Below are 25,051 nucleotides of genomic sequence, written 5' to 3' on the forward strand. Positions count from 1 at the left end.
GCCCTTTTGCATCAGCCAAATCCGAATTGGAACGATTCTCTCCCCCCCCCCCCCCCAAAAAAAAAAGTTTTGGAGATTCTTATCTTTATGTAACCATCAAAAATATCTTTTAATGATATTTTTAATATATTATTTAATAATATTAATTTCTAGCATGCAGCAACAGTTTTTAATTGGTAAACCACCGACTGCTGTATGTACCTTGTATTCCCTGTTCCATTGATTTGCTTGTTTCAGCACACGGATGATGTACTGTTATTTTCAGTATGAAATATCTGTACTTTCATTTCATTAAAGTTAATTACTGTGGTTATCGTGTAATATAATTCTGTGTTTAGGCATTACAATAGCTGCATTTTCACATTTCAGGTTTTGTGTAGCTTTTTCTAGCTTAAGTATTGATATATACATCTGATTGCATTCCTCTTTTTACTGTTTTTTCACTGTTTGTTTCATATAAAAATCCTTCAAAATAATACTGCGAAACAATTTCTTCATTTTGAAAAATTGCTGAATGAAACAAGCAGTGACAGCACAAAAAACACTCATCAGGCATGCAATCACAATCAGGAATACATATCCATACTTAGAAAAGGCCATCAAAAACCTGAAATGCGGGAAGGCAACTGGAGTAGATGAAATTCGACCAGAAATGCTCAAGTATGGAGGTATAAAAGTCTTACAGTGGCTGCACTGCATAGTTCAGAAGGCCTGGACAGAGAGACGAATTCCAGATGTTTTGAATAGAGCTCTCACAGTCCCCATATACAAAAAGGGAAATAAAACTGAATATGAGAATTACAGAGGTATTTCTCTACTGAGTATTTCCAGTAAGATTTATGCAAGTATACTTGAGAAACTGTTGAGAAGGATTGTGGAAGGGAAGCTTGTAGAAGAACAAGCTGGATTCAAGCCAAATAGAGGTTGTCAGGATCAGATTTACAACAAGCAGTTGAGAAATCATGGGAATATAACAGAGATCTGTATTTAAGTGCTGTAGATCTGGAAAAGGCATATGACAAGGTGCCAAGAGAAAAGCTATTCAAAACACTACAGTGGTATGGTGCCAATTGGGACATCATATCAAGAATACGTAGTCTTTATTTGAGTTGTAAGTCAGCAGTTAGAATTGAAGGAGGTATATAAATATAGTTTGAGGTAAAATCAGATGTGTGACAAGCGTGCACTGTTATTCATTATCTATATGGATCGCATTATGAAGGAAAGTAGTATTAAACCTGATATCAAAATTGGAAATGTTAATCTCAGTTCTTTACATTATGCAGATGATGTTATATTTCTAAATAAATCTGGTGCAAGTCTGCAAGATTCCCTGACAAAATTGAATAACTGTTGTAGTAGATATGGTGTGAAGGTCAGGAATAACAAGAGAAAGACAATGAAAATAGGCAGAACAATTGAAAATAACAACTGCATTGTGAATGGAGAACCTATAGAACAAGTAAAACATTTAAACTACTTAGGCACAATTTTTATTGAAGATGGTAAATTAAATATGGAAATAGACATCTGAATTAACAAATCTGGTATGGTAGGAAGTCAACTGAATAAATTTATATGGAATGAGAAAGAAATTAGTCAAACACTAAATTAGCTGTATACAACACAGTATTCAAGCCAATTTGAACTTATGGATCTGAGAACTGGGTTAGAAATAAACACTTGACCAAAGACTGCAGACCGCAGGTATGAGAGTTCTGAGAAAGATTAGGGGCGTGAACAGATGGTATCAATGGCAATATCATATTAAAAACGAGGATATTAGGAAATAAGTTGAGATTGTTAGCATCCAGGAATGTGTTAGCAGAGCTGATTTCGGGTGGTATGGTCACTTAAACAGAATGGGAAATGAAAGATTAGCAAAACAAGTGTTCTCTGCCAGGTCGGCAGGAATAAGACCAAGATATAAGTGGTGCTGATAATGTTGGAGTCTTCACAGGTAACAGATTGATTTGGAGGAAAATTGTAGATAGGAAGTGGTGATGTAAGTTTTTCATGTAGTACTATCATATCCTGTACACCCATTGAGGGTACATGTCAGGAATTTGATGATGATGAGCAATTCTTTCATTAATAAAAAACTAATGTAGAAAATAGTCCAAAATAATCCATTGTTTCAAATTCCTCTGATTATTTTAATTCTTATTAAACTTTAAATTGGCAGTAAATTTTATTGAGGGGAAAAAGTGAAGTTGTGGTTAGCTTCCTTGATGATATTTATTTTAAATGTTGATAAAAATAAAGATCCTATACACAAAAATTTCTGTTGTCATAGTTCATTAATTCTCAATCATGAAGTCATGTAATTTTTTGGACTATAAATCTGAAGTTCAAAATATTTGTGACAATCCCATCAGATGTTTTTTTCTATTAATAAAATAAGTTTGTAAACTAAATTTCTAGACACTGTGTTAATTATGATATCATGTAGAGCATAGGTGGCCAACAACTGGCCCGTAACGTGATTTTGTGCGGCCTGGGGCATGATAAAAACTATTTAATTATATGTATTATTAATTTAGCTATTGATTTCGACTGCAGATTTTTTGATTGATATACTAGTTATATTCATTATTTCTGATGACGGAAAAAATTTATATTCTCAACACCAAATCAAAATAGCTTTAAAAGATTACTCAGTTTATAAAATCTACTGCTTCTCTGTGTGAGTTGTAGTAGTGGGAATGGTAGATTTCTATGCGCTCCAGAGTAATGCATCATTGAAAGTCACGCTTTTTCTGCTCTGGTTACAGAAATATGCAATTAAATTTAATTTAACAACTTATATTTAAATCAATCAAGTATTTTATATTGTTCTCCCAGTAGTAAAATGATTTAACAAATATAGTAATTCAATACATATAACTATTGCCTTGAAAAAATTCAGTTTATTTTTATTTAAGTTCTGTCTAAAAGTGTGCGGCCCGTGACGCTACCAGTCATCATATATTGGCCCTCGTATAGAATGAAGTTGGCCACACCTGATGTAGAGCAGCCTTTACCTGCATATCATTTCATTACAAGTAAACTATAAATCCCGACTGAAGTGAATAAACGTGTTCTATGCACCTTGAAATCAATAACTTTTGTCCATCAGTACTATGCTATTCTGACATGCTCCGCGTGGCTTTTGTGTATCTTAGAATAATATCTGCAGAATGGAAAAAAATCCACAAGAAATAAATAAAACTGTAAATATATTTAATAAGCTATACAGAATTTGCAATAGAATAGTGGAACAAGTTGTCTAATCTAGACCAGAATTGAATCTATATTAAATTTCTATTTGTTTCCTTCAGGTGACTCAGAGACAGTTCTGGCACCACACAAAACATAGGCACACTGACTGTATCCATAAGGTCTTTTATTCCCTAAAATGAGTTGCTAAGGCCAGTTAGCCTCCACCTAACAGTTTGAAGACAGATGGGCAACCAATTTTTCTCTCATATTTCACCAACAGTTGATCCAAGGCTATTAGTGATTTTATAGGCACCCAGAGAGGAGAGTATGGCAAATTCTTCCACCATGTACTCCCTAACATATATATTATTGTCTGAAATAGTGAGTTCTATGTTAGATTTTCTTGAGTTGAGGTTAAAAATCCAGATTTCAGGAGAAAGAACTCTGCTTGCCTTTGCCAAAAACTGATTAACTCAAACTGACTGAAAAAAAGCTAAAAACAAAGTCCTCTAGCTAGTGACGAGTCTGTGGTCTAGTGCTGCGGAAGCAACCTGTGTATTTCATAGTACATGTGTATTCCTATGGGATACATAGGTACTCTGAAATTTTAAAAAAGTGAATAATTTGAAACTAACCTTTAAAACCACAAAGTTTAAAAATTTCAAGATTTATTCTCAACATGCACACCTATTGATCCTGTATTCTTCCATTTTATAATCCTTTCAAAACCTAAAGCGTTTCTTTGGTACCTTGACCAATAGAAACAGATTCATAGTTAAAAATAGCATTGATCTCAGTACAATAAAGTCAGCTTACTTTTGATCTTTACGTGATGACCTTGTTGCCTCCTAATTGGAGTAGAAAGAAAGTCCTAATCGGACTTTCTTTCTACTGCAGACCTAAAGCCAAACCTTATCCCTAATTATGATACGGCTCACTGAATTCTCTTTAGTGTCACATCACTGAATTTGTCCTTCATTCATCTTGAAGTATGTCAGTGTTTTTGATTGTTCAGTAGTTTTGGAAACAAATACTATGGAAATGTTGTGTTTATGAAATATGTCCTTATGTGTTGCAGATAATCGGTGATTATTTGCCATTAAGTACTATATGAAAAGTTTATTAAATTTTCATGTGGTAAACATTTTATATAGTATTGTTATAGTATCATGTACATATTGAGAGTATCAGGAATATGATGATGATCAAATCTGTCATAAATTAATATACCAAAACACAGCAAATGAAATGTGTATTTAATCATCAGTTTCCTTTATTAATGATCTTTACTTATTTTGAATAATTTCTCAGAGGGGTAAAATGTTTTTTGACCTGAAGACATTCAGTAGTTGTACAGGTTTAGGTTGATAACCTTCACTGTTCAAAATGAGTATGTCAAGTCATAAATTGAAGTTTTTGAAATTTTTATTAGAGTGTCACTGCTATGTTATTTTAACCTTACAGATGTATTGCTTACACTTCTGTTTTTTAACAGTTAATTATAGATTGTGATAGATTATGAAAATAAATCCATTACATCAATTTGGGATGCCACCATATAAGATTTGGAAAAGGGTTAATTTAGAATGGAATTACTTGAAATAGCTGACGTACAGGGAGGGGGAAAATTCTACCCACTATAAGTAAGCTAAAGCAAGCTTAAAAATTTTATTAGCTCCTAAGGTTGACACTATTATTATTAAGAGAAGTCAGGGACTCATCAGGGTAGGTAACATACTACACACACCAGCTATCATACTTATTATCATACTATTCACATTATTTGCAAACGAAAACATCCAATGACAATCCATTCCAGTCACACACCACTATTAGAGACAAATCTAGCTCTCACCACTTTCTTGACTGCATTCATTCTCAGCTTCCTGTCTCTCCTGTTTGCTAGTGTTTGCAGTCTACAAATTCTGTCTCCATAATCAGTATCCCACAATCCTGATATCATTTTTAACACTCCTTTACACACTCTCTCTCCGCTGTATCAGAATCACTATGGAAAGGAGACCAGACCCTGTGCACAGTAGTACGTGAGGTATTATCAAAGCCTTCTATAGATGCAAAATGACATCTTTCTTTTTACATGTTGAAGCCTGTTTCATCGTAATTATCCTCTGAGTTGTATTTGCAATCTTTGCTATATAGCCCATAAAATTTAGTTTCCTATCTACTAAAACTCCAAGAGCTTGATCAATTTCTTCTAACATAATCCTACCAATATAATATGAAATTGGATATCTAATCTGACCAAAGTGCATGATTTTACATTTACTAACATTGAACTGACAGCTATTTTTCCATGCTCGCAATTCCAGCATATTCAAATCATTCTGCAAGTACTGCATATTAGCCTTATTCCTGATCATCCTGTCTATCTTTGCATCATCAGCTAATAGATGTATATCGCATGTCAAATCCTTGCCAATGTCATTAATGTACAGATTGAATAACAGTGGATCAAGGAGGACTGATCCTTGTGATACACCACTGATTACCTTAAATCTTGCAGACTAACATCTCTCGTATATCACTTTTTGATATATTTCAGTCAACCATCCTCTTATCCACGTTAATATTTTAGAATCCAAATCCATATTCTCCAATTTATGCAACATTCTTCCATGCTGTATTCTGTCAAAAGCCTTAGCAAAATCCAAAAGTATCATGGTATATCCATTCCCCTTGTCTAACTGAGTGGTAACATTATTATAGAATGCGAGCAAGTTGCTAAACCATGATCTTCCCTTAGTAAATCCATGCTGTTCGTTGTAAAGTAGAGATTCTCGATCAACCCATTTCTGAATACAAACCCTAACCAACTTTTCCAAAATCCTCACCACCACCACCACAACCTATTAATATACAGAGATGTTGATAGTTGGATACATCAGTCTTTGCACCACCCTTGTGCAATGGGAATACCATACATTCTTTCAATCCTGCAGAATCTTCCCTGTTCTGAGATTCAAATTGTATAGCCTTCGTGAAAGGAATAGCCAGTTCATCTGAACATGCTGCATCCGTGATGATATCCCATTAGTCTCTATTGCTCAATTCTTATTCATTTTGTGCAGCATCTCTAAAACCTCCTCCTCATACATTTGAGTTTCTTCATTCAATAAAGAGGTAGCTGCGAGTGCAATGTTTCATATGCCAGGTTGATAGCTTTTAGGAAAAAATGGGCAATTATTTGTTTAACAACCTCTTATGCATCTGTCATACTCACACCACCTGCATTCAGTAGAGTTATTCTTTCTTATTCATTCTTTCCTTTACTTACAGCATAACAATAGAATTCTTTGAAGTTGTCTTTAGCTTGCTTAGCCAGTTTCTTTTCATACTCGGACTTAGCTTTCCATACAACAGTTGTGACTCTTCTGGTCTGTTGCTTATAATTTTCATAATGGATATCATCCTTATGCACATGGTATTCCTTTCATCCTTTTCTTATGAATCTCTTACTTGATGAGATTACATATCCATTTCACTCATACTTTATTTATTTTTTGAACTCTAGGGACACATTCTGATATTGCATCATTTAAGTATTTTTAAACACTATCCATGCACTGTTGATATCCTTCCCATCCAACAACTGATACAATGGTGCCGAATCCAGCCTATTCGTCAGTTGGTCTTAATTTCCTGCTTTGTAGTTCAGCATGTGACCTTTTCTGAATGGAATATTCATAAACTTACTCACTTCCCAAGTGAGTGCTGCATGATCACTGTTACCAACTGGAGCAGAATAGTCACTAATAGTCATCTATAATTGAAATTCTCTCTGACACTACAGTCGAATCTAACATTTCATGACCTCATGTTTCTTCTGTCGCATGCTGATTGAAGTTGTCTCACAACAGCTCAATAAAAAAATTCAGTTTCTTTCTTATGAGATTTTACTGCTAAAATCCCCTATTATGATTTCTCTTTTTTGAACCCATTGTCTTTATTTGGTGATGCATTTTTTTTTTTTTTTTGTCACTAGCAACTTATCCACTAGGTCTGTAACAATGACACAATTAATAACGGAAAACTCACGTACAAAGATTATTTAATAGGATAATTTTCACCCGAAAATTATACTATTAAATAATCTTTGTACGTGAGTTGTCCGTTATTAATTTTGTATCAATATGTCTGTCTACTCACGGTATACCTGTTTAAAAATTATTGTCTGTAACAATGTCCCACCATGTATTTCATCTTGTTTACCTCCATCTCACACTAGATGTCTTCAAACCCACTGCTACTTGAAAAACTGTTACTAGTATTTCACTCATAGGTCTCATTACTACTCGTAACTGGATTCAAGTTATCTAGTATCATTAATAGCATGCCCCCTCCTCTCTTATCCTATCTATTCTTCCTAAAAATACTGTACTCTTTACACTCAACACCAGTTAGTATGTCTGCTTCTGATAGCAAGGTCTCACTAATGTCTACAATGTTAGGTACCAAAACAACAAACTCTAAACACCTTTGTTTCTGATATTCCTAGCATTCATGTGCATACATATAAGCAGCCTACATGTTTTCTCTATACTCGTGTGCAGTCCATGTGACACAGTTGGACAACTTGCAGATCTCTGTTCTTATGTAGTGTCTTATTTATGTAGGCATCTTTGCACATGCTTGATGTGTCTGAACAGGATGAATAGAAAATGTAATAGTTCTCTTCTCATAATCAATTCCATGATAATACCCATTCCCATTATTAATACAATTACATAATATTGTTGCTCTTATGCAAAGATTGTCATCATTCCTCCCATCATAATTTAGTTTTCCTGGCTCTCTATGTTACATATCATGCCAATTAATAATTTTTCAAAGACTCCTGATACCAATGTATTCAAGTGTAGGCAGTCCCTCTGATAGAAATCTAATCTTTCATCAAACTACACATCAAGTCGTTTGCTATCATAACCCTTCTTCTTAATTCATTTTTACTATATCTAGGTAATATATTTACAGTTTTCATTTTCTCACTCTTCACACTCGCTTCTTCCAACAACCCTTTCATATCCTCTCACATACTGAACTATTGCTACTCAAATCATTAGTACTTACTACAGTTATGATCTCTTTTATTTTATTTTCTGTTTTTCAATTGCATGTACTATATTTTTAATTTTTGCTCCAGAGAAACTTGAAGTTATAACTCGCTCATCAATAGCATGGTTCATTATGGTCACCATACCAAATAATATCCCTTTTACAATCAACATTAATTACCTGATTTTCATTACTTTCTAACTTACATAATTCTGTGTTTGTGGTTTCTTATTTTATATCTTAATTTTCTTATGATCTCTATGTTCATATAATTGCTGCTTGATTTCTGTAAGTTCTGCATCATCTGTCAAATAATTTGCTTTAACTTCACTCTTTTGGAGATTGAATCATTTTCAGTATCCTCCTCATTATCTTCAATAGCCTCCTAAGCTGGGCAAGCATTCTTATTTTGACTTTGCTGTTCTTCTTAGTGTTACATTTCTTGTACATTTTTAGTAGCATTTTTACCTATATTTAATATTGAAATATCTTAATAAAAATGTGATAAAACACTAAATACTCTAAATTCACAAAAATCTACACTTATATACTATAAAACACTAATCTTCAAAGGGAAAAATCACAATAAAAAAGATAAAAATCGCCAATTTTACAAGAGCACTAAATACACTCACCACTCGCAGTGTAGCCTCGAACCCCCCGAATATTGTGTCAACACTTTCAATTGCTACTAAACTATTACAGGTTTAGTAAACTGAATATGTTCTAATAATCATTGATTTTTTTTTTTTTCCCTTCCCACAATAAATAAAAATTTATATAATGTTATGGTTCAGCATGAAATTAAATAACTTGTCAAAATAAAACCTGAAACTAACAAAATAAAACTTTTTGAATATTATTATTTACTGCTTCAGAGAAAGCAACTTACGCAATGAAAAAAGAAAAGTTGGTCATTGTTAGAGATCTAAATAGCAGAGTATGAAATGACTGTCAGACATATAGAAATGTTTTGGGAAATTTAGAGAAAAGAGCAAAGCTAATAATAATGGCAAGTACCAGTTGGATTTCTGCTCAGACACGGATTAGTTATTACTAACACAATGTCGGAACATAAAAATGTGCATAAATTCACATGGAGGGAAGAGGCAAGGAATAAGAAAAGTCTCATTGATTATGTTATTGTTGATAGTGATATTTTCTCCCTGGTGGAGAACACTACAGTGTACAGAGGATTTGAAATTGGAAGTGATCGCCATTTAGTCTTGAGCAGGATAAAATTCAATTTCATATTGAAAAGAAGAACATGTAAGAAAGTTTTAAAGCGAATAAAAGGCAAATCCTGAAGAAAACATTACTTGATTCAGCCAGAGAGGTATGTGGTGAGTTTGTCTGCAAGGATAGAAAAATCAGAACTCAATGGTGGACACTGGAAGTTAGAGGCAGTGAAGGAAAAGAAGAAAGCACATATCAAAAGTTCCTGGTGAATAAGTTGGCTTGTGCTCTTAGAGAATACAGAGACAAATGTAAGAAAGCTAAATGCCATTTAAAACTAGATAAAAAGTCATGGGAACAATGACCATGGCAAGAAAATAGAAAATGAATAGCAGGAAGTTGACAAAACATTCTGAGGCTGTTGAAAAAGCTCAGAAATGGAGGAAAGAGTGCTGTGCTGTAAAAGGAATTAGAGATAAAGGTGACATGAAAAACTGAAGAAAAAGATATCCTTGATATATGGAGTAATTACTTTGAAAGACTGCTAAATGAAACAAGCAGTGTAAGCATAGTGGTAAAAAAAAAAAACACTGAACAGGCATGCAATCAGGAATACATATTCCTAATTTAAGTAGAAAAAGCCAGAAATGTGGAAAGACAGCTGGAGTAGATGATATTCGACCAGAAATGCTCAAGTATGGCAGTATAATAGTCTTACATGGCTGCACTGCATAGTTCAGAGGGACGAATTTCAAATGATTGCAGTAGAGCTCTCATGGTTCCCATATATACAAAGGGAAATAAAACTGAATGTGAGAACTCTACTGAATGTTCCCCGTAAGATTTATGCAAGTATTCTTGAGAAACTGCTAAGAAAAATGGTGGAGGAGAAGCTTGGAGAAGAACATATATCGATGACATGAAGGAAAGCCTGATAACAAAATTGGAGATGTTAATCTCGGCTCTTTACTTTATGCAGATGATGTTATACTTTTAAATAAATCCAGTACAAGTTTGTAAGATTCCCTGACTAAATTGAATAACTCTTGTAATAGATTTGGTATGAAGGTCAGCAATAACAAGACAAAGACCATGAAAATAGGCCGAAGCATTGAAAATATCGACTGCATTGTGAACAGAGAACCTACAGAACAAGTAAAACATTTGAACTACTTAGGCACGATTTTTAATGAAGATGGTGATGGCAAATTAAATATGGAAATAGACAACATAATCAACAAAGCCAGTATGGTAGGAAGTCAACTGAATAAATTTATATGGAAGAAAAGAAAAATTAGTCAAAACACTAAGACAGTGTTCAAACCAATTTTAACTTATGGATCTAAAAGCCAGGTTAGAAATAAAACACTTGACCAGAGACCACAGATATTAGAATCCTGAGAAAGATTAGGGGTGTGAACAGATGGCATCAATGGCAATATCATATTGAAAATAAGGATATTAGGAAAGAACTTGACATTGTTAGCATCCAGGAATGTGTTAGCAGAGATAATCTCAGATGGTTTGGTCACTTAAACAGAATGGGATAGGAAAGATTGGCAAAATAATGCTTCTCTGCCAGGTTGGCAGGAAAAAAGACCCAGAGGAAGACCAAGATATAGATGGATTGATACAAAAAAAATTGCCTTAGAAGATTGAAATATAAGATTTGATAATGTTGGAGTCTTGACAAATACAGATTAATATGGAGGAAAATTGTTGATAGGAATTTAGTAATGGTGTAATTTCTTCATCTAGTACTATCACAATATCCTGGGCATTCCTTGAAGATGCATATCAGGAATTTGATGATGATTTGCTCTCTCATTGCAATATTGCTGTAAAATGGTCATAGGCATGCAGATGTGCTTTTCATTCCAAAAACTAGCAACCTTCCATATAGTCTGTGATAGCTTAATTGACTCCATGATAGCATATAGAACTTCTGCATTACTTTAACTTTGGTATCTCTTCTGGGGTCTGGCTCCCACTGACAGGACCTCAATAAAGGTTGAAACCAGTCTGGATAGTGGTCCTTCTTATAATGCATAATGTTATACACATCTGAAAGAAAGTGTGCTATGCATTATGGGATATTAAAGTAAGAGATATTGAAGTCAGACAAGGAATATTAGCCTCTGTATACAAGTAGCCTAATTGTGAAGATACTTCATGTGCAGACTTTGTTTGCTTACACTTGGATAAAGGATTAAACCTAGAATATAATTTCTTGGCATATTTAAATCATGCTATCTTTTATAAAGAAATACACTGCAAATTATAAATTTTATGCATTCACTACACAGTTTCCTGTTATGATTGGCTCTTCTTGCAACAGAACCTTACTACGACTACAACAACACATACACACACATTAACCACAATGCCTGCCAATGTTCTCAACAGCAACTTTAGCTGCTCCCACCTAGTACTGGCTACTTTTGGGTACTTATCATATTCTACAGAATACCTCATATTATGTACTTATGCATCTGCTTCATGTCCAATATTTCTATTAAAATAACATTCATACTCAGTTTCAAAATCTCAGTATATCATCAAAAATTCTATGGCAATGTATATACCAGTTATTTACAAAACTACTTAATGTGACCTATTTAACCCCCACACTCTCCCAATTTTGTGGTTTGTATTTGGCTGATTTTTTTTTTCTTTTTCTTTTTTTTCATTTCTATTGATTTTATATATACGTGAATGGTCTGAAAAATTCTTAGCTTCAAATATAAATGGCAATACTATCAGCAAGATTTTTTTTTTCTAAGTTGGTACATCTGTCATAAGCATCCATGTGAAATTGCAAGTCATCCTATCAAGCAGTTTTTTTTTATACAGTTGTCAGAAGCCGAAGCATTGTCTGTATCCCTTGAAATGGATAAAATTGAGTATCGTGCGATTATAAAATTCTTTGTAAAAGAAGGTTTAATGTCAAAAGAAATCCATTTGAAGTTCATAAAAGTTTATGGGCACTCTTCTCCTTCGTTTTTGACAATTAAGGAATGGGCTGCCGAGTTTAAACGTGGCCGTACCAGACTTGAAGATGATTCATATGAAGGACGTCCAAAAAATGTAACAACACAAGAAATCATTGATCAAGTGCGCGATATGGTATTGGATGACTGGCGAGTCAAAGTGGAATAAATGTATTAGTCTTAAGGGAGATTATGTTGAAAAATAAAAAAAGAATTTTGAAATTATAAATTCATTTTTTCATTGTTAGGCCGAGAACTTTTCAGACCACACTCGTATTTACATTTTTTAATTAGAGATTGGTGACATTTCAAATCATTAGTAAGGTTATTTTCTGAATTCTGGAAGTCAGAGATTCTTGCAACGGAAGAGCTGCTATATTATTTCATAATCTAATATAGTTTCTGATAATAATAATATTATTATGATATAATAATGATGATAATAATACTTTTTTTTTTTAAATTTAGTTTTGGATGTTGATTATTCTCCAACTGGTAGGGAGTTTGTTTCAGGTAGCTATGATAAGACAGTGAGAATATTTCAAGTTGATCAAGGGCATAGCAGGCATGTGTATAATTGGTTTATTCTTTTTTACTTTTTTTTTATAATCCATAAAAAGAAAAGGTGTTATCAGGGAGGGTTTCTCTTGATTGCTAAAAAAATTAAATGAATATAAAATTATTTAGGTAGTGTCTCATTGAACTGTTACATTTCCAAAACAGCTTTAACTTCTCTTTTAATGTCCTTTTTATACATATAATTGTCAAAAAAAAAAAAAAAAAAAAAAAATCTACAAGATACATTCTGTTCATTAACAGCTGAAGTATTATTTCATCTTCATATATATATATATATCAATGATCAGGAGATTGTGCAATTTCAAATTTTTAAATATTGGAAGTTTTTTGTGTGTGTAAAGCAAAATAAACATTCTAGCTCATTATTTGTGGACTTACTAGTCCACAAATAATGAGCTAGAACATCATTTTGTTACTTATCTGGTTATGAAGGATATAAAATACCTATTTTATAAATCAGGTGGATATTAAATCCACCAACATTTCAAAGCTGAATGCAGAAACTATGAAAGTTTCATAGGAAATTTGACCAGAGAGCTTATGGGAATACACTCTCTGGCATTTACGAGTTGCCCTAGTGCAGACCTTATAGGAAACATGATCACGTGCACAAGCATCCATATATTTGCTTTCTGTTGGTCGATTTTGATAAGGTTTCACTGGCCTGACAGCTGTTTCAAACTTGTTGGTTCTTCTCTGAGACCAGGCAGAAACCTTAAGAGAGCAAAAACTCTTGTTCAGTACTAAGGAACTCAAAGGGTCGGAGAGGTTTATTTTTTGTAAGCGAACTCTTGGTCGGTGCATAAAGTATTTACTAAAATAAAGAGGCAGAAGGCTTAATTTCAACAATACAAAAGTGGATATTAAATCCAGCATTATTTCAAAGCCAAATGCAGAATGCCGGCGAGTGTATTCCCGTGAGCTCTGTGGTCAAATTTCGTGTGAAACTTTCAGTTTCTGCATTTCCCTCTGAAATAATGCTGGATTTAATATCCACTTGATTTATAAAATTTTGCATTGCCAAAATGAAGCATTTTGGCTCTTTATTTTAGTAAAATGCCTATTTTAAATTGCCAAAAAAAGGGGGCAGGAGAAAACAACAGAATACATTAGTAGTTAATGCAGCATCATTCGCATAAAAAATAATAATTTGTTTGGTTTTTAGTGTTTTGGTGACTATCCGATTGTTGCTTTTAGTCATAAAGCACATTTTCTCTTATGCTTCCATAGTTCACAGAATAAATAGTGATACTCTTTGGTTGGAAACCAATGGATTTGAATCCTATCTGGAATGCACATAACCTAGAAAAGGCTTTTTGAATGGAGTTGAGTTAGCCAGTTTCATACAGATTTGATAAGCCTTTCCTCATGGACAGAACACAGTTGCATACATAAAATACAAGCTCCTCAAGCAACCAACAGTCATGGAGGTCTGACTAGATTGAACAGCTTCCTATGCCAGATGTGACGATCTTGAATTTATAGAGCTGCTTCGTGCCATTATATGCTGCTTCTATTCAGATCTTGTTTCATGTTTTCAATAATCTCATTTGGGATGTACCTCTTTTCCTAACATCTTCTGGATCACTTAACATATTCTTGCTGACCAAGTGAATGTCACCTGTATTCTGACAATAAGGCTGGACCAGTCTGACTCATCATTCATGGAAACAAACTCTTTTTCCTAAACTGTTCCTTAAACACTGTTGATGAAAAGCATGAAGTTTCTAGTAGCCACTCTTCAATGTCTGTGATGTCTGTGTTTCAGCTCTATAATGCAAGCAGAAAGAATCATCAAATTCCTGATATATACCCAGGGGGTGTATAGGATAATTACAATAGTCAGGGACGACGGAAGCGGGCATGCAGGCGCCACCGCTGGGGCATGGTTCATAAGTTAATTTTTAAACAACGTTTTTATCATAAAAACAAAAAATTCTTAGAATGATGAATATTAAAATAAATAAGGCCGGATACACCGAATAAAAATTTTAAAAAATTGTATATTTGCCGCCTCTTTGATAAGCCGGCTGTTTACAATTTTGCAGCAAGTGCAGGCTAAATGCTTGCCTGCAGAATGTTGTGTCTACTGCAGTCTATCTAAAGTGAAACGGTGAATGGTTTTTATGCACAGAAACGAATTTTCATGCAAAACATTTGTTGCTAGGTAACCAGTCATATACATGCATGTCAGTAGGCTACTGACAGTAGCGCAGTGCGAACTATAATATCGTCTCTGTATCGTGTTGTGTAATAATTTCTTGTGGGTATAAAATAGAAATGGAATCAAAAATTAATAAAAAGTTATCCAGCACACAAAATCGTAAACATCATGCTGTGAAAGAAGCAGATATTAAGAAACAAACTGGGGCTCTTAATAAATTTGTTAAAATATTCTGATGCAGATTGTAACCAACTCGATACATCAGAAATCAGAGTTGATGAATTGTGCACATCATCCGGTTTGCATGAAAGTACTATTGCAACTATTGAACAAGATAACAAGACGCATAATTTAAGTGAAAAACAGTTAGGAAAAGATTTAGTTGTAGTTGACCATGAAACTAACACGTTGTTAGTCTCTGTAAATTTAGAAGATCCAGGTGAATGGGGAAATATTGATGAAAAATTACAAGTTGTTTTAATTGAATTGGGGCCTGTTCAAAAGAAAAATATAATATATCCCAGAGATACATATGGTCATAAATTTGGCAACACTTATTATAATAGAAAGATGGAAAACGGGGAGCTCGTGCCAAGAACATGGCTCATTTATTCCGAAACTTTGAATTCTGTTTTTTTGCTTTTGTTGCAAACTTTTCACACCTACTGAATCAAGTAGTCTTGTAGAAGGTTATAACGATTGGAGAAATGTAAGTACAACTTTGCATAGACATGAGACTAGTTTAACTCGCATGAAAAATTTCTTAAAATGGAAGGAACGTGATAAAAATTTAAAAAACAAAACTACTATTGATTGCCAGACTCAAAGCATGTATGAAATGGAAAAGAAACATTGGACGAGTGTTTTAGAACGCTTGATTGAAATTATAAAATTCCTTGGTAGCCAAAATTTAGCTTTTCGTGGATCATCTGATAACTTATATGAAAGGAATAACGGCAATTTTTTAAAATTAGTCGAACTGTTTGCGAAGTTTGATCCCGTTATGGAAAATCATGTTGAAAGGGCCCTACAACGAAACAATAGAGTACACTATTTGAGTAAAGACAGTTAAAATGAAATATTAGGAACTTTAAGTAACACAATCAGGGATACAATTTTATTATCAATTCGAAAATCTAAATATTATTCCATAATTTTAGACTGCACACCTGATGCAAGTAAAACAGAACAAATGACCATTCTTATTCGCTTTGTTTCCTGTGACAATGGAATTGTCAGGATACATCAGAAATCAGAACAAAATAAACCACGTCCTGGTTTATGTTGCACATAAACCAAGACATGGTTTATGTGCAACAATAATGGAACAACTGGAAAAATGGAACATTCCTATTGAAGACATGCGAGGTCAAGGGTATGACAATGGTGCAAATATGAAAGGGGAAAAATATGGGCTTCAAAATTGCTTTTGAACAAAAATCCTCGAACTTTTTACATGCCATGTGCTGCTCATACTCTAAAAATAATCATTAACTATGCAGCCAAAGTGAATGCAGATACGATTAGTTTCTTTGCATTTATTCAAGAAATATACAATTTGTTTTCATTCTCTCACAAATGTTGGGCAATCCTTTTAAAGTCGTAAATTAATGTTGAAACAGCCATCAGAAACGCGATGGGAAAGTAAAGTTAATGCAATCTGCCCTCTACGATATCAGTTAGGAGAAATTACGATGCACTTTTTGAAATTTTAAACAATGAAAATTTTAATAAAGAAACTCAGCATGAAGCACAAACATGTGCTAAAATAAAGGACTACAAATTTATTTGCTCTCTTATAACTTGGCATGATTTACTTAACAGAATAAACCCTGTGAGTAAAATGCTTTAAGACAAAAATATGAACATTACACTTGCTTTAGAATCTATCGAAAACTTAAAAATATTCTTACAAGAGTATCGATCAAGTACAAATTTTAAAGAAGTTCTAAAAACAGCAAAAGAACTGAGTGAAGAGGTGGATGGGGAACAAGAATTTAAAACTGGTATGGAAGTTCGATGACGAAAGAAGACACGACAGTTTGACTACGAGCATTATGACGAAATGCCACAATCGCCAGAAGATAAATTTAGAGTGAATGTTCACATGGCATATTCCGGTAATTGGACCACATATTTTTATTAAGCTATATAAAACACAATGAATAAAACCCGACAAGTTTCGTAATTCGTTTGACTTACATCTTCAGGGGTAAAAGGTAACTTAAAGTTTAAAACACAAAGAAAAAAGAAATTATTAATAATAGTTCATACTATACAGTTGTAGCTGTCTGACTATTCATAAAATTAAAAATCAGAATGCAGATTCAAAGCAGTGCTGAGTTTAAACAATGCTGGATGATGCCACGTTCTGTTGTTCACGTTCATAATGTCAGAGGTCTGACTGAGGTATATTTTTTATTAAAGCTGACCAAACTTGGTGGAGAATTAAGCTTTCATACCATACCACTTCCACCGGCCACAATGTACTCTGGCAGAAAACAAACATGTCATACATAGAAAAAAACTTAAAGAAGCTGCAAACATGCTTAAAATCCCAACACAATGCAATAAAAATCAAGACTTAATTCTCCACCAAGTTTGGTCAGCTTTAATAAAAAATATACCTCAGTCAGACCTCAGACATTATGAACGTGAACAACAGAACATGGCATCATCCAGCATTGTTTAAACTCAGCACTGCTTTGAATCTGCATTCTGATTTTTAATTTTACGAAAGTCAGACGGCCACAACTGTATAGTATGAACTATTATTAATATTTTCTCTTTTCTTTGTGTTTTAAACTTAAAGTTACCTTTTACCCCTGAAGATGTAAGTCAAACGACTTACGAAACTTGTCGAGTTTTATTCATTGTGTTTTATATAGCTTAATAAAAATATGTGGTCCAATTACCGGAATATGCCATGTGAACTTCTAAACCACAGGAACCTCCACTTACAATTAGAGTGAATGTGTTTTATAACTCCTAGACGTTGCAATGTGTTTGTTAATAGAACGTTTTGAACAACTAAAAACATATTATGATAATTTCAATTTCTTGTATAGATTACTACAAATTAATAACGAAGATTTATGAAAAAATTGTGATGATTTAGAGATTCTCTTGAAGGATGGCGACAATAAAGACATAAATGCAATAGAACTATATGACGAGTTATGTGCTTTCCGGGATATTTTTTGGAAGGATAATTTAAGTATTCAAAACCCATTCGATATTCTTAATTTTATTGTGTCCAATAATTTATCTTTCCCTAACTTTTCAATTGCTATAAGAATACTATTAACTTTACCTGTTACTGTAGCGAGCGGTGAACGTTCCTTTTCCAAGTTGAAATTGATTAAAACCTACTTAAGAACAAGTATGTCACAAAAAAGCTTGTCAGTTTGACAGTAATAGCTATTGAAAATGATATTGCGGAATTAGACGTTAAGACCATTATTTCAAATTTTGTGAATATGAAATCAAAAACCCTAAAATTTAAAAAAAAAAATTTCAAGTATATTTATGTAATTTAATTTATTTTCTGTTATTCTGTAATGATTGTATTTTTTGAATACTTATATTAAATGTTCTAATTATTTCTGAATTATTTTCTTATTTTCTCATCTATCTTGCATTTCTTTTATTTTCCTAAAAGGTAGTTCCACTTATAAAAATTATTAAAAAATTTTACAAGTTACTAAGAATTTAGTAACTTGTAAAATGCAAGAATTTTTTAAACTTTAGTTCAAATAAATTTTAACTTTAATTAAAATTCATTTTAATTTTTTTAGCGATTCGGGTCGGTGAGAAGGCTATAATCCCTGTATCATTATATTCAATGATTAAAGTGAAGTGGCTTTATCAAAATTTCCTTTAACTTTTGAGAATTTTTTGAATATTTGGGTTTTTAACGATTATCCTGCCTAGTCAACACCCCCGGTTTGTTACATTTAGCGAACCATCGTGTGGCTGTTCTGTCAAAATTTATTTAAGAAATTTCAAATAATTTAAATTTTTATTATCGTAAAAGAAGAACCACATATGCCCGGATCATTACAGGGGGCGCTTTAATAGAAATTGCATGCAGGCGGCAAAGACCCTAGCGCTACACTGACAATAGTAATACATGAAAAATGGCACGTGCTCTTTGAAGGTGGCAATAAGTTGGAATTTTTTTTTTAAATTTTTGCTACTTGTTCGGGGATGTCGTTAATGTAAGGTATGGGAATCCTGTGGTGTTCTACTTCTTCTCTTGGAGTGGTGGTCACTGTTCTTTGTGTTGCCCTTGGGTTTTATCTTGTTTCTTGATTACTTCCAATTCCTGTTTAAGCAAGCCTTCGAAGTGGGGGGGGGGGGCATCTTTTAGGACTATAGAATTTCTAAATTGGGTTGTCTTAGCCATTGGGCTGATGATCTTTGAATGTAAGTTTCCCAAATTTGGAGAGGATTAAGGCAGTGGTGGTTGGTGGGTAGTTTAACAGAAGGCTTTCATCTCGCTTTTTTTTTTAATTTATTTTTTAATAGACTGCATGTGTGATTGCTTTCATGCATTTAGATAATTACCGGCTATGTATAATAGATTGTGGAGATGATACAGGACAGATATCATCTCTTTTATTCTGAAGTCTTTTTTGGTGTCCAATTTATTTAGTCATTTTCTGATGTCTTTTTGTTGGACATATATGGAACTCAAATTCTGGTATAGCAGGAGATGGTTTCACTTGATCATCTATGGAGGAGTTTGAGGAAAAGAATGCTGCTAGGTCAGCTTTATCTTTAGGTGAAGTAACAGTGGTGCCATTACGATGAGAGTGGGGGAGGGGAAGGTGCACATGAGCATAAGTTGTATTCAACATCCTTAGCAAGCAACCATAAGTTGCAGCTTCCATTTTGTCAGGAAGCAAGTTTTCTGCTATTGGCCTTTATGAAATCAGATCTGCTGATGATGCTGATGACTGTTTTGCATTTGTTGTGTGCTTTAGTATAGTCAGAGCATGAAGCTGGGGTTCGGAACCTCTGATTTAATAATAAGATGATGCACCTGTTTACTGCTTGTATATGAGAAATATGATTTCTGCATTAATTCAACCTAATTAATTCTTCTGGGTCTGGCTCTCACTGATGAGACCTCAGTAGTAAACCTGCGAATTTTTTTTTGTTTTTGCTGATACCTACCAAGAAGTTAAAAAGGAATTTCTTTAACTATCAAATAAGCATGGAGGCTTTTGGCTTCCAGTGTTAAAATTTAAGCAATACAGCTTAAAAAATTTATGTAATATTGCATACCAGTCACACATGTGTAGACCTTTTCCAGTACTACTGGGGTTTTCATCTCTTGCTGTTTGGAATAAATAATTATAATGGTCCAAGAGCTGAGATTGTTCCTGAATATTACAGCATTCTGGTACTGACATTCTTTCCATTAATACAGCAAAATTTGGTATAAGGAAATCTTTAATTCACCAGGAACCTCCATATTTGGGTTCTAACACTCTGTTTAATAACTTATTGAAGTTATTGAACAGCCAATCTGTGACATCTCTTACAGATTGGAAACAGTAGAACATGCATGCTACAGTCACCCTCTTTCCCTGCATATTTGGAACAGATTATGAATGTGTTGGGCAGTCCATTACTTACAAGACCAGGTTCTTTTTTTGCAATATCCTTCCCTGTCAGTAGTGGGAAGCAAATAATAATTTTTATAATTAATGAGTTAAAATATCATTTATGGAAAGTTAGGATGTATTTGAAAAACAGCTGTATTCATGTAGAAGTGCTTTCAATGTTGTGTTATGGAAATTTTATTGTTCAATCTGATGTTTTTTTTTTTTTTAGAAGCATTCTAAGAGAGCAAATTTTTGGCTGAGTGGTGTAGACCCACCCACTTCATGCAATATTCATAATGGGGGAGGGGGATAATTATAAGTTTCAGTTGGTCTATTTGGTCCCTTTTTTTTCATATCTATGTCTCTCATACCATCTGTCTTTTCTCGTAATACTATCAGTCTCTCTTGCACCCCTATATACTAACTATGCTAAGCCTAGGATGAATATCCCTTTACTTTTTCATTTCAGTAGAGATCAAAAGTGGTCAGAGTAGTGATCTTCCCATAATACATAGCAATATACACTTTTGAAGGTAAGCATGCTTTGCATTATGGGATACTACGACAATTGATGTGAAGTCATTAGTCTCTGTATATTGTGCAAGTATCCTAGTCACGAAAATACTTCACATACAAACATTGCTTACTCTGGATAAATGATTAAACAAGAATATAATTTCATGGCAAGTTTAATTTTATATTTTCTGTTTTCCTGCTCACTTTCATAGTTTTAGTTTTATATGTCTGATTTTCATACCATTTTTTTCACAGCAATTACTTAATTTAGCTAAATTCTTGACAATTTGTAGCTGATATCCTCTTAAGAGGATATCTGCATAGGCTAAAGCATTATGCTCAGTATTATTATCATGGGAATCCCCGGATAAGGACAACTATGAGAAAAAAATAGACATCCTTTACAGCAGCGTTTCCCAAACTATGTTCCGCGGAACACCAGTGTTCGACAGAAAGTGAATAAGTGTTCTGTGAAAAATTATCAAAATTAATATGAGCCTAGAATGGTTTTGTGTGTTAATAGCACAATCCACATGCAAAGTGAGGGGCGCCTGAAAATCAGGTGCCCCTCACTTTGCATGTGGATTGTGCTATTAACCACCTTACCAGCCATTATGGATCAAATATGCATCCTCATACGCTTTGTATCTATCATATATTTCAATGTCAGTAGTATTACAATTTTAATATGCACTTTGCATCCATGGTAACTTGGACGTATATATACATCCTGACCTGTAGCGTGGTGGCTGAGTCAAGGCCAGTGCGCGCTGGCCTTGACTCAGCCACCCGCGGTTGTCGACACCTCCGAGCACGGGTAAAGTACGGAGGTATCTATTCTCGGTCACTGTGCACTGTGGCCTGGCACACCTGTAGTGTGCACTGTTGCATTTTTGCAATGCGATTCAGCCTGCTGCAATGAGGTGCGCTTAGCTTTACATTGAATACGAGGCTGATGATACTTGACTCTAACCAAGGTGTTCTGTTAAAATTTTAGGATTTGTGAAGTGTTCCGTCATAGGAAAAGTTTGAGAAATGCTGCTTTACAAGATACCTTTACCTATGAAGAAATTAGTTATAACCTTACTAAAACACAGATTAGTCAGTTAAATAAGTTTCATGACAAAGTTGTTAGCTGGGATGAAAATACCTAGAAGTAGTTACACGCTTTATATGGTCTTCCAGAAATCCATAAGAGGGTTGTCCTGTGAGACCCACTGTGAATTGTATTGATTCTGACACATATAGAATTACAGAGTATTAAGTACCATAGAATGTGAAGTGTGAACATGGAATGTGAAGATTAGCACACTGTAGCTTAAATACATAACCACATTAAATGTCAAGAAATGATATTTCCATAAATTTAGAAATAAACCTATATGTGGATTACCGTCTCTCCCTTCTGTTATGAAATTATATGAAAATAAGTTACAGCAAATGTTATACGAGGGTGGAAGTTTCCAGCCTGACTAACTTTTAGAGATGACAGAAAGAAAATGACTGTCACTTTTCAACATAGTCTCCCTTTACTTCAACACAGTTTTTACATCTTTGAATTAACATTTCTATGCCCTTGAAAAAATAGTCAGTACTTTTGTCTGCAAAATGGCCTAAAAATGCATCTTTCACCTCATTGTCATCTGCAAATTTTCTTCCTCGAAAGTCTTTCTTCAGTTTCGAGAAGAGGTAGAAGTAGTCACTAGGTGCTAGATCTGGGCTTGAAGGGTGGGTGTTCCATCTCCTGAAAGCTACAGTCCTTCACAACAACATCCATATGGTGTAAAGCATTGTCATGAAGTAGGCAAACACCATGACACACAGCATTCGTCATCTCTTCTCCTTTATGGCATCGTGCAGTTTGTGCAGGAGTGAAGCATAATATTCTGTATTCGTGGTAGTATTCCTTTCCTTGAAGTCAACCAAAAGAATTCCCTGACAGTCCCAAAAGATTGCTGCCATGATGTTCTTGGTGGACTTAAGTAACCTTGGCGACAATGGATTCCAGCACTTATCTCTGATTCCCTTGGCAAAGCTCTAAAAACTTGCAGGAACAGGTCACACGATGCGTCTTTTGAATTGAAGAAAGAAGTCAGAACACACACCTTGCACTGACCTTCGCCTTGTGAAGCTTCATTGTAAATGATGCAAAAGATGGTTGTTATAGAAAGCCCCAACCTTGTTGAGATTTCTTTGAGCTTCAGCCATCTGTCATTGAGCAGTTCCTCCTCAACAAAAGAGACATTTTCCTCAGTCATCCCCTCCATCACGAGGTTCATTTTCGATGCTCTCTCTTCCTAAGAAGAGAGAGGAACTGTTTAGCCCATTCCTTCACGGTGGAATATGAAGGAGGAAAAACTTCCCCATAGACACCATCAAATTGCTGTTTGATAGCACTTGGAGAAAACCCTTCTTTGGTGAAAAACTTTATCCAAGTATGGTACTAAATTTTTAACATTACAGCCACTTAATGTGCCACGTGTTAGTCAAATGATTTTCTCCAACTGAATGACGTAGGTAGAGAGTTGAAACTGGTGCACACTAATCTCCCCTTAGATAGTACAATCAGTCATGCATGGTGTTTTCAAATTGGCATGAATTTTGTATGTCAGGTCCAAAACTTTTGGAACCTACCTCGTATAATCGGTGCATTGCATGATCTTTTGTAACTTGTGTGATTATCTGAAGTTTTGCAGAACATCTTTTGTACATAATTGTCTGCAGTTATTTTACTGGGAATAATCCATGATAATTGTTCTGATTTATTGTTTACTTAGGGTAACAATTTAATATCTTATTTTTTATTTTCTTTAATATAATACAACAGGGAAGTTTATCATACTAAGCGAATGCAGAGATTAACTTGTGTGCTGTGGACGCTGGATAACAAGTATATCCTTACTGGATCTGATGAAATGAACATTAGAATGTGGAAAACTAAAGCATCTGAAAAGCTAGGTTTGGTGAGTAAAGTATACTTAATTAGAGAAGCAAAACTTTTTTTTTTTTTTTTTTTTCAGCTTTTACAATATCCAGCCATATTTTAAGGACAGACTGGCAAGCCTTAATCATTATATAAGTGTGCATTGTTATTGGCATGTGAAGCAACAACATTATAAATATGAATGGAGTTTTGCTTACATAGTATGAGATATTTCAGTCAGGAAGCTGTAATCCATATTTCTGACATGTTTCCATGGCCATTTTTGAGTTGTTCATCATTATGAATTTCCTAATATGAACCCTCAAGGGGTATTCAAGACTACTGTGGTAGCACTAAGTTTACATTATTGTTAATTTCCTTTCAACAGTTTTACTTGTTACCACTCCAACATTATTGTATCTAACATTTCGTGCTTTTAATGCACTTCCAACTGAATCAGTCCACCTAGACCTTGGTCTTCCTCTGGGGTCTCTTTCCTGTCATTTTGGCATCAAACACTTGCTTTGCTAACTTTTCTTCATCCATTCTATTTAAATCATCATATCACTTTAAATTAGCTCTGCTCACACATTCCTAAATGCTATGTCATGTTCCTTTTTAATCGCTTCATTTAATATGATTCTGCCATTGATGCCATCAGTTCACTCCCCTAATTTTTCTCAGAACCCTCACATCTGTAGTTCTAGTCTTTGATCAAGTGCTTTATTTCTAATCCGTAATTTAAAACTGGTTTGAACACTGTCTTGTATACCGCTAGTTTGGTGTTTTGGCCAATTTCTCTCTTATTCCATAT

General features: G+C 34.1%; 1 protein-coding gene across 1 annotated transcript in view; it reads left to right on the forward strand.

Moving 5' to 3' along the window:
• The window catches only part of LOC150094648 (DDB1- and CUL4-associated factor 13), a 171,016-nt gene that overhangs the window by 121,651 nt on the left and 24,314 nt on the right, over nt 1-25,051 (forward strand). Inside the window, exons 9-10 of the mRNA XM_090411696.1 lie at nt 12,909-13,005; nt 24,142-24,277. Of these exons, the coding sequence (XP_090267822.1) occupies nt 12,909-13,005; nt 24,142-24,277 (233 nt within the window). The remainder of the gene's footprint in view (nt 1-12,908; nt 13,006-24,141; nt 24,278-25,051) is intronic.

This window comes from Typopeltis vanoorti, chromosome 21, assembly GCF_054136105.1.
Source record: "Typopeltis vanoorti isolate ZY-2024b chromosome 21, IOZ_Tvanoo_1.0, whole genome shotgun sequence".
NCBI lineage: Eukaryota > Metazoa > Arthropoda > Arachnida > Uropygi > Thelyphonidae > Typopeltis > Typopeltis vanoorti.